Below are 11,429 nucleotides of genomic sequence, written 5' to 3' on the forward strand. Positions count from 1 at the left end.
GAATAATGGACACAACCCTATTCTCTCTCTTATTCTCTCCTGTTTATTCACAACAATTAATCCATTTTGACACCAATTACTCAATTAATTACATCATTATAACCCTAATTTTAATTTGATTAACGATTAAAAAACTAAAGGAATCCAAAACTACATTTAATGACCCATACTCCATAAAACCCCACACAAAACTAAACAAAAAGAAGACTACGAAAACCAAAACCAAAACCAAAACCAAAACCCAATTACGGAGTACATAGTTATCATCTATGTTCATCTCCTCGTAATTCGTAAAGCTTACTGCTGGCCAAAAACTTATGCTATCCTCGCCGGTGTTCTGCTCTTGGCCGGTACTCAAAAACCCTTGTCGGTGCTCCTCATCCATATTGTAGAAAATTGGGCTGATTGAGATAAAGAAAGAGGTTCGTTTAGTGTCTAGAAGCAAAAGGAGGGTTTTAGTAAGTCAGAACATCAATTAAATTAGTTTTCAGAATTTGATTTATTAATTATATAGTGTGTTTGATTTTTTTGGGTTTTTCAGATTTATGATTTTATTTGTTTTTGGATTTTTTTTTAAAATTTAAATTGTTAATTAATTAAAATAATTAAAGTATGATTAACGATTGATTATGGTATGATTAGTGACTAATTAGTCGGAATATGGACTAAGGTAGTAATTGACAATAATAAATAAACACCTAGTAGTAATGGATAACTTTTACAACTTTTAACAAGATAGTTAGTAATTTACAAAGTCACTAAAGACATAGTACTCCCTCCGTCCCTTAATTCTCGCACCACTTTCCTTTACGGGCCGTCCCTTAATACTTGCACCGCTTCTATAAATGGAAAATTTTACCAATATTATATTATTTCTCACACTTATCTACTACCCCACCTACACCATTACTCCCTACAAAAGCCATTTAAAAATTCACATACACCACCCACCACTCCCTATCCCTTACGCAAGTCCCACTAACTATATTAAAAAAATACTCCACTATCCACTAACACCATTAAATTAATAAGTCAATTCAAGTATCTTAAACTCTGTATCGGTCAAACTGGTGCGAGTATTAAGAGACGGAGGGAGGGAGTAATTGACAAAAATTTTCCCTTTTTTTTACACTCTCGTATCGTTCTTCGATTAAACTGGGAAGTTCCGAAATCAAATTGGAGGTTTTCTGAATCTATACTAGGTATACCATTAAAATGGTATACTAAGGGTAAAAAAGTAACTTCAGTCGGTATATTAAGGGCTAAATAGTAAGTTCAAGTAATAAATTGAGTCTGGTCTATGAAAAATAACATTTATCTTTAACTTGTGAGTCCCAAATTATGTTGTTAGGAATCAAATAAAGATGAAACCACGTTACCAAACTATTTTGTTTGGTATCGCAAGAGAAAATACCACTACTTTTCTTGTACCAAACTATGTGGTTTGGTACTAAATAAAAATGCAGAATATTAGTATGCCATTTCAATGGTATACCCAGTATAGATTAAGACTTCCTCATCAAATTGGCGCTTCCCTCTCAGGCTCTCAGCCCCTGTACATCTTTCACCGATCTCTATCAAGAACTACACCACTCCGCCGCCAGTTCCCGCCGTTTCTCCACCCAAGCCACCACTGTTGCCTCATATCTGGAAGTCAACCGCGCGCTTTCTACCATCCAAGACTCTGGTAATGTTTTCTCATTTTCAATTTTTCAATCTTTGCTCAACTAGCTATGAAATCTGTACTAAATTGCAATGCTTGCGAAATATCTGGGGCATTATTTGAATAGTTTCTCATTAAGTTAACTTGCTATAATTTCTATTGAAATGGGTGGAAATGTGGTCGTTTTCATCACCCTTAGGGTTTTAGACAAAGTAAGGGATTTATGGTGTGTATTTGGAGAAATTTCAGGGCTGACGCAAAATCACAATTGTATGTACATTAATGGTATTGACTCAAATACATCTCTGACTAACAAAATGATCATGTATTATGGAAATATTGGTGACCTGAGGAATGCGCCTAAGGTGTTTGATAGAATGCCTGAAAGAAATATTGTGTGTTAGACTGCTTTGATATCTGGGTACCCCCTAAATGGGTTTTGTTTTAGAATACCCTGATGGTTTTTGAGGATATGCATCACTGAGGCTTTGAGGGCATGTACAAAGTTGATGTGTTTAAGGTGTTATAATATAACTGTCCTATATAAATGTTAGCAGAAGTTATGATCAACACAAGGAAGTCATTAAAAATCTTAACCTGCTATAATTTGGAAGTTATTTGTACTGCATTACAACAGTTTTTGCTACTGTTTTTGTGTATGGAAGCTCCTTTTTCTGCCAAGCAAACTAATGTGTATAAGTTGCAATCATCAACCTCGCCTAATGCTCGGCTTGCTCCCCTTCCTGCTAGTGGTGGGTTTATACTTTCGGATGCCAATTTCTGGCAATTTTAAGCTGATTCTTATATTCATTTTGCTTGTTATCTTCAATGCATTGGTCAGACTTGAACAGTTGAACTTAGGGTTTAAATCGTCTACAGTTCTGGAGTACATGAAAACTTGTGAATTTGAGAATTTTTCTGGACATTGTTGTGGCCAAGGAGTTCGGTTTGTATTTTTCAATTTATTGCTGTCTACACTTTAGGTTGCTTGTGAATGCTGCTGTGCAGTAAAGTGAATATGTGAATAATTATGTATAGTACATTTGTACGGTTGGTAGATGGGCAGAAGCCGCAGAAAGGGTAGAAAACTAGAAACTCTGAAGTAAACATTGCTCTATTCTTTTACTCTCATGCTAAAACAAATCTTGCTATCTAATTCATTTAGGGAAGTCCAACTAGCTTTAGTAAGATTTAAGAGTTGTATTGCCATGGCCTTAATTTCGAAAGCCAAATCTTTTCTCAGTTCTTAACTCCTTTCTTCTGTCCTCCTCCCTTTCCCCCTCATAGGCACACTCTGGTTCTCATGCACCATTCTTATGAGTGCCAAGAAAACAATATCAATCTTCTTCCTTTTTCTACCTTTTTTTGGCTGCCAGATATTGGCAGCATCTCGTCTTTTCACTGTAACTGATTCTGCTGAGTTTGACGCTTCTCATTACTGTGTGAATCTAGTTATTTGAATTTGCATGTGCAAGGAGTTCAGGGTATGCAGTTGGTGAGCCTTTTTATTAGATTATATTTTTCCCTTGTGCTTTGAATTTGCCTACTAGTGTTAATGGACCAAGCAAGTTAACCTTTATTATGTTTGTTTCAATCATAATAGAAGTTGCAACTTAGAGGTTGGTTAATGGTGATGCTGGTTTTGCAAGCGAGCTCAAAATCCAACAGGAGAGATAATGATGTGGCTAATAAAATACAGATAATTATTTATTTACTGATACCAGTAATAAGAATATAAACAGATAACTGGATTCTAATCATAAGATTGTCACCCACGTCTCTAAGCTGTTTTGATGGAATTGTGCACACTCGACTGGAAATTGGAATTTAAACAGATAACTGGATTTCAATGTACTGCCTGTTTGTGATACCTTTTGGGAACGGAAGGGGGGGGGGGGGGGGCACAGGTTTTTTTTAGCTGTTTAAGTAATCTGATTCTGAAATGTTATTGTTTTTGATTGTGAATTGTTATTTTCTCAATTTATATTATAGGTTGTTTCATTAGTTGTGCAAAGTAGAACAGAAAAAAGTACCCTTTATGGTTTTGAAAATATATCAGATTTCTGAACACCGTTGACTTTATCCTTAGATATGGAACAAGGAGAGCCTGTTTCTACTCAGATAGAAGCAGTACAAGCTAATACCGCACCTAGGAGACCCAGGATCCTTCTTGCTGCTAGTGGAAGTGTTGCTGCGATCAAGTTTGGGAACCTCTGTCATTGCTTTTCTGAATGGGCTGACGTAAAAGCAGTTGCCACTAAATCTGCGTTGCATTTCATTGACACTCTGACAATTCCAGAGGATGTGATACTGTACACAGATGAGGATGAGTGGTCTAGTTGGAGTAAAATAGGTGACAATGTCCTTCACATTGAACTTCGCAGGTGGGCTGACATTATGGTTATTGCTCCTCTTTCAGCAAATACTCTTGGGAAGGTAATTTCTCCTCCTTCCATCTCGTATTGTCTGCCCACTTAACTATTATTTGATTCCATTTCATAGAGTTTATGTTAAAATTGTTTCGTTGCCTCTTCATTGATATTTCTTGAACTCGTGAAGGCTTGTAAGGCTATGTCTACCATGACTTCTGAGTCTTGATAGTGGATAATTTGAACTTAATCAGTCTAGTTCTGTCCCTTTCGAATGGAATTTTGGTATTTCGTGTTTACCAAACACGCAGATTTAGAAGACACTAAATTATGATGTGCTGGGAAAATCGATGTTACAAATATAACCTAGTGTAGCTGATTAATATATATGGATATTTAAAGCCATGCTAAACTTAAATGAAAGCATTGTAGATAATTTCGTGTTAATTAATTTTTTGGAACTTAACTTGGGAATGCCAAGATAGCAAGTGGGAACAAATGAAGTATGATATAGTGAGTGGAATTTCACTTTACTATTTTGTATACAACTTTGCATAGCAATTTTTTTAATGTCTCCAACAAATTTTGAAGAATATGACTATAAGTTCCAATGTGGCCTAATTTAGCGAATTTGGACCCTCGTACTAAGGGTATGTTCTATTCACCTGATTTTCATTAATCTGAAGTTATCTGAACTTATATTAGTTGTAAATTATACTTAGACAAGTCTTGTTTTTGTTTTACTTATCTTATCTAAACTTATATTTCCTGAAATAAATGGAAATAAGATGAACACAATCCTTTCTTTTTTTTTTACTTATATTGCCTAAATCTTTTTTTTTTTTTTTTTTAACTTTTGTGATTGATTCTTGTAGTTCCTGTGTGGCCTAATGTAGCGAATTTGGACCCTCGATTCCTCGAATGCAATCCCACCTTTTTGGAAGAGTTTGAACGATAGAAACACATTCTATATCCCCCTAAATTTCTATTCAGTACTGTATTATCTCTATCTAGGTCCTCCTAAACTTCCTGAATCCTGATTGTCGATACTGTCAATCATCTTTAGCCTTCTACAGTTTTATGTCGGGCTCTTCTATTGTGATTGGTGATTGCTATCTATTGGAGTGAAGTGATGAACTGATGATTCCTAGCAATGTTGGAGTGGAACAGTTTGATGTCTTTTGAGGTGGATCCGGGGGGGTGGGGTGTTGAATGGAATTACTGTACAATCAAAAGACAATTAAGTACAAGGTTAAGTAAAACAACCCCAAACATTATAAAAGGACTTCAGACCCACTTGCTAGCAAGGTTTGGTTAATATTATAGAGCAACAAGAGTATGTTATGAACTCTGAAAGAATGTAGAGTTTTCTCTTTCTTTCTGCCAGCATAAACTGTGATCCACAACAGAGGAATAATATTAAGTATATGTAGCAATTAAGAGAATAGTGTGCTGCTGTCAACAGAATGCCCTGAATTTCCTTTTCCCAAATAGCAGAGACAGTGATAAACTGATAACTATGGCTGGTCTCTGTATTTGAATAGTTATAGATTTCAGACAGTTCAGTCTCTGAATGTAATAACCTCAGGCCCAACTCCCCAAGTAAAGCCTGACTAGGGTAGACTCACCATGTCAACAGAGCCTCTTCCAAATGTGACATGTAATAAAAGCACAACAAAAAAACAGAAGCATACTGGACTTTTGAGCACCTTCAATAGAAAAGAATGAACACATGAAGGATCTAGTTGAAGACCAGATGTGTTTCATTTGTCCCTCTTAGGAAGTCTGAACAAGACCTGAAGCCACTAAATGATGTTACTTTATGGAGTAGCGTAAGAGGGCCAGTCTTGTCCTAACAACTATTTATGCTTTGTATTTTGCTAATAGAAATATTTGGATTAGAGTTAAAAGTACCATGAAATCTGACAACAGCTTAAACGATGATTTTCCTTGACGCGTGGTATTATTCATCCTAATTCTTGAAATAATTACTCATTGTGAGTCACTGAGTCCACTTAATTGAATCATCTTAGCTTTGTACTAAAGATGCTTTCAGTAGCATCTTTATTCTAGAGGACCCCTAAGCCCTCAGTAGATCTTGCATCAGAAAGAGGAAGCCAGCATCACAAAGACTTACCAGCATCCCCTCTCATACTGCTGACAGCCTTACCACGTCTCGTAAAACTTATATGTTACTGTGGCCTTAGAAATATCCAAGCTTTAGCTTCAGTTATACCCATGTTTAAAAACAGAATCTCAATTAGTTGCAATCTGCTATTGTTAGCTAAACGTTTTATAGCCATAAAAGTGAATATATCAAAAAAATTGTTAAAAGAGGCTTACTAACCCAATCTGTGTGAAGAGAAAGAGACAACTAAGAGGACTTATTGAGACAATTTTTTGATTTGACCTGATGTGGAATCACAAATATAGTGTTTCATGTACGTAGTATAATAAAGTCACACCAAGCTATTTATAAAACTGTAAACTCTTGTTTGGTATTTTCTATCTGTATCCTTGCTTCTGAATTATACTAATTATAACGATACTATTTTGTGGTGATGTGATATGATATTTATCATAAAGTCAAGCTAACTTGGTTTCTATTTTTGATAATTACTCATACGAACTTGGTGTGCGCTTTAGTTAACACATCCATAAAGTTAATACTCACACCCCCCCCCCCCCCGTCTCCGCCGTTTTACTCTTAGCTCGGCACTGTAGCCATAATAAGCTACTACAGGTCTACAGTAGGGTTTTTTCCTTTGAACATGTATGTGCTAGCTTGGAAAAGAGCCAGAAAATATTGAAAGTAGATAATTTTGGACACAGTTAAGTCTAAGGTCACTAGTCCTGGGTTAGTTCTTGTTATATAAAGCTTTGGTGGAATCATGCCGACTTGCACTGGCATTTTTTGGGGTTTTGGAAGTATCCTTCATCTTGTGTTACATGTGTGGCATCATTATTCTTTTTGTAGTTGTGAGTACAAAATTCCATTATGTAACTACGTGGATAAAGGGATTTAGTGATATCTGAGTTGGTAGCGTCCTGTCATAGTTTTGTCACGGGGAAAAAAATAATGCATAATATGACACTGAGAAGTCTTTTTTTCCCCTACTGATACCAGCTGTAAAGATTAAAGCAATCTAACTAACATTCAATCAGGTTCACTATCAAATTTTGATCAAATTTTTTTTACCCCTTTTCTAGATTAGGAAATTGAAAAGATGTTGAACTGTTGAAGTGTATTTGGGCTTATTGAAACCTCGATACTCTGTATCTTCATTTCATTCAAATACCCGTGTCAGATCTTTAAGATGGGTATGGATACTTCACACTTTCTTTGATACCAAAAATTTTCACCGTCTAACATGAGTACCTTAAAGTATCATAGGAAGATTAGGTTAAAAACTTACTGAGTAAAAAGTTGATTGGGGTGTGAGTCATGCAGTTTTCAAACACGGGACATGTGCTGTTAGCAGCACTAGATCATTAGACCATTCTTAAGGCTCTGTTTTGTAGGGTGTAAAACATTTTCATGGAAAACAATTTTCCTCTATTTTCAATTTTACATTGTTTGGTTTGCAAATGAGTGTAAAACCATTTTCCCTAGTAGTAAAAGTGCTCTCCCAATGATGGAAAACCATTTTCCGGAAATCTATTTTCCTTCTTTTCCCGTATCTTTCCTGTACACTCCTTTCACTACCTGTTTACTTTCCCTTTCATTTTCCTTTCGTTTCATCATTTTTCTTACCTGGAACCAAACAACGGAAAACTAATTTTGGAATTGTGTTTTCCATTGTAAATTGTTTTCCATGAATATCATTTTTCACTAAAAATGTTTTACACCCAACCAAACGGATCCTAAATGAGGTCAATGTATGTTGGTTCACATTTACATCTCAAATCCAACATCACTTAAATATTTTCTAGTTACACATGGTATAGCATTTGTGAGTGATGTCTATAATATATGTAATGTAACTGAATTTGTTTATTTATTTGGTAGATTGCTGGAGGATTATGTGACAATCTGCTAACATGTGTTGTACGGGCATGGGACTACAATAAGCCTTTATTTGTTGCTCCAGCAATGAACACCTTCATGTGGAACAACCCATTTACAGAGAAGCATCTTCTGTCAATTGATGAGCTCGGCATAACTTTGATTCCTCCTGTTACAAAGAGGTTGGCTTGTGGTGATTATGGAAATGGAGCTATGGCTGAACCATCTCTCATTTATAAGACCATACGGCTATTCTTGGAGTCTCATCGGCTCTAAAGCTGGTTCGAATGTGTAGTGTTACTTAGGTATCGTTTCGTTACCAGGCTAATGTAATTTTGTGTGAAGTTTCTGAATGTTATATGCATGGTTCTATTGTATAGTGGTTTAGGTCAGAAAAAGTTTCTCGGTGTCCATATAGCACTCTTTATCGCCGAAATCATAACATTGTGTTCCAGGATTGTGTGAATGTTTGTTACCATGACAATGTGTGTTTTGATTAAGCAAGCATGTGTAGTAGATCTTTTGTTTGGTTGATCGAAAGCTGACTTTATTTGTTGGAGATATTACTGGTCAAATAGTTATGTTATACTCCGTAATTCTTTGGTATTTCCCCGTGACAGGGAAAGACCTTAGAAACCATATACCTTTCCTTATCAAAAAAAAAAAGTTATGTTATAACTTATAAACGTAGACGTCCATAAATGAAGCTTATGAAGGTTGACATTTAGGCTTGTAGGTGGATCAAACTCATTTATAAGTTATAACACAACATGTTATGTTTGGACGGTCTTGAAAAAAATGTACTATCAACGCTACTCTGTACGACTGTACGAGAAATTAGTTTTTGGCTCATTACCTAATTGATTTTGGCACAACCTTTATGAGAATAAAAAAATTACTTCCTCCGTTTTGAACGTATGTTTTTCTCATACGAGATGTGTTAAAAATCAACCAAATTGTGTGTCAAAATTCAAAAAAAAATTATGACGATCATTTTGTACAAAGATTATAGTGGACAAGTTGACGATTGATTTAGTGAAACTCCCTCCGTATTTTTTTAAGAGATACACTTGGTTGGACACGGGTCTTAAGAAGAATAAAAGAAGTGGGGTTGGGGTAGATATTTTAATAAATAAGTACATTGAGGACCATGTCCTTTTGAACAAGTGGAGGTGGGGGTGGGGTGGGTGTAGTTGTAAAATTATTTTTTAATTGGATGGTGGGTCATAAAGTGTAGTAGATATATTGTTTAATTAGGTGGTGGGGTTGATAAGTTACCAAAAATGGCAAGTGTATCTCTTAAAAAAATACGGCCGGAAAAAGCAAGTGTATCTCTTAAAAAAATACGGAGGGAGTATCAGTCATGTTGCTTAAACCGTCACTTAAACTAAAGCCGCATTTTTTAATTGGCAAAACTTTTTTTGACATTGTTGTTGATACTTGATAGTGAGGATACCAATTTCATTTGTGCTTTGATTAAATTGTGTGTTCAAGTTTCAATGTTTTACAAACTTTTATATAAGGCGGTCTTACACAAAAGATCACATTGGTGTCATATAAGTTAAGTAATGAAACCAATTAGTTAAACCATAAAATCAATGGATGATGCTAAGGGTACACATGGTGTGCAAGAGCATCTTGCACACCACCAATTACACAATGCCACATCATTGGTGAAAGATTCCCTTATTTTAAAAATTTCAATTTAAAATTTGAAATCTATTTTTAAATTTTTAATTTGAATTTCAAATTTCTTTTACCTTTCCAACAATGTTTAATTAATTCCCAAAAAAAAGTTAGGAGAGAGAAAATATTTTTTTTGTTCCCTTACACGGTTCTCTCTCCTTCTGGTTGTTCTTCACTGTTCTTCTTGTTCTTCATTGTTCTTCTGATTATTTATTTATTTTTCATTTAAATACATTTATTTGTGCTTTATGGTTCTTCATTAATTTGGGCTGATGAACGATGGTTTTTAGCGGCGGGTGAATCGTGGCTTTTAGCGGCGACTTTAGGATTCATTAACAAAATTTCAGCCGCAGAATTTCATCGGGTTATTTTTCGATGCCCAAAAAAATTTTTCTCTCTTCGACGATCGCCACCTTCATTTTCCTCCTCCACAGACAATAGGAAATTGTGGTGGTGCTATTTTTTGGGCGGATTCATGATGGTTACTTGCAATTGATAAATCCCAAATTAACGAATTTGCAATTGGAATTGGAACGTCCCAAATTTATGAATTTGCAACAAATCCCAGATTTAATAAAATCGGATTTAATAAATTAACAATTTATACTGCAACATAAAATCTATAATTGCAATTGAAGTTCAGATTAATCTTGGAAACGCAGAATCAGATTTCCTTTGTTCATGCTCAATAAAATATATAATGTATTTAGAGGATCATTTTATTGCCATCTAACACAGTAGGGTGTAATTGAAATCTTATCATAAAATCTATAATCATTCTTGTTGTATACTGTATTGTAAATATTCATGTGCTGATACCCCTTGCCAAGATGGTCACCAAGACGCACCTTGATTATGTACCCTGCACCCTTGTTCGAATCCTTGTAACTGCATAACACAACATTTTTTTAATCTGAATAGATAATTATACGGGATCATTTTATCTTAGAAAAAATCAAAGAGTAAAGTTTTTAAAATTATTTTCTAGAGTAAATATAAATTCAGTGTTATATTTCCAATATACCTCTTTGATAATAGGGACATTAAATATTCGTGTACTCCCGATAAAAGTAACAAGTTACCAAAAAATTGTACGGAGTAGAACAAAATTAGCTCAGCTTTCTGATTTCTTTATCACTAAAATGATCCCGTAAATAATCTCTTACAAATTCAAATAATATGTTATTTCCTTGTAAATAATCATGGTGGCAAGCAACGAGTCTTTATCACTCACTAAAATGATCCCTAAACCCTATTATAATCTGATTATTTTATTTTTTTATCTATTTAGATTCAGATGATTTCACAACAATTATTGATTTTTCATTCAATTATAACATTAATTTGTGTACCGTTATAAGATTAGGTTAACGTAAATAAAATATATATATATATATATATATATATATATATATATATATATATATATATATATATATATATATATATATATATATATATATATATATATATATATATATATATATATATATATATATATATATATATATATATAGCTTAAAACAAATCAAGGTGATTTCTAAACAATTATTTCAATATTTGTGTACCGTTACAAAATTACGTTAACATAAATAAAATATATATATATATATATATAACTTGATACAAATTATTGTCATATGAACATTTGCGTGTATTATTAAATATTATTTTTTACCATCAATTTGGGTTTTCTTAAGATCAT

The 11,429-nt window shown here is 34.1% G+C and overlaps 1 protein-coding gene across 3 annotated transcripts; it reads left to right on the forward strand.

The window, feature by feature from the left end:
- The first annotated feature begins 201 nt into the window (after positions 1 to 201).
- Positions 202 to 8,599, forward strand: LOC110805379 (phosphopantothenoylcysteine decarboxylase). 3 transcript variants are annotated; one of them, XM_022010967.2, is made up of 4 exons: positions 202 to 458; positions 1,543 to 1,687; positions 3,753 to 4,099; positions 8,042 to 8,599. In XM_022010967.2, the coding sequence occupies exons 3-4, from the start codon at positions 3,755 to 3,757 to the stop codon at positions 8,312 to 8,314; spliced, it is 618 nt and encodes a 205-aa protein (XP_021866659.1). In that variant the 5' UTR covers positions 202 to 458; positions 1,543 to 1,687; positions 3,753 to 3,754; the 3' UTR covers positions 8,315 to 8,599. The 3 variants fall into 3 exon arrangements, with proteins under 3 accessions (XP_021866659.1, XP_021866660.1, XP_021866662.1); XM_022010968.2 differs by having other exon boundaries at positions 202 to 422; XM_022010970.2 differs by lacking the exon at positions 202 to 458 and having other exon boundaries at positions 1,519 to 1,687.
- Positions 8,600 to 11,429: the final 2,830 nt, after the last annotated feature.

Source organism: Spinacia oleracea, chromosome 4, assembly GCF_020520425.1.
Source record: "Spinacia oleracea cultivar Varoflay chromosome 4, BTI_SOV_V1, whole genome shotgun sequence".
Classification (NCBI taxonomy): domain Eukaryota; kingdom Viridiplantae; phylum Streptophyta; class Magnoliopsida; order Caryophyllales; family Amaranthaceae; genus Spinacia; species Spinacia oleracea.

Bases quoted from the DNA above. Each gene is read 5' to 3' on its own strand.
- LOC110805379 (XM_022010967.2), top strand. From the start codon at position 3,755: ATGGAACAAGGAGAGCCTGTTTCTACTCAGATAGAAGCAGTACAAGCT. The intron at 4,100-8,041 runs GTAATTTCTCCT...TTTATTTGGTAG, and splicing joins CAGCAAATACTCTTGGGAAG to ATTGCTGGAGGATTATGTGA.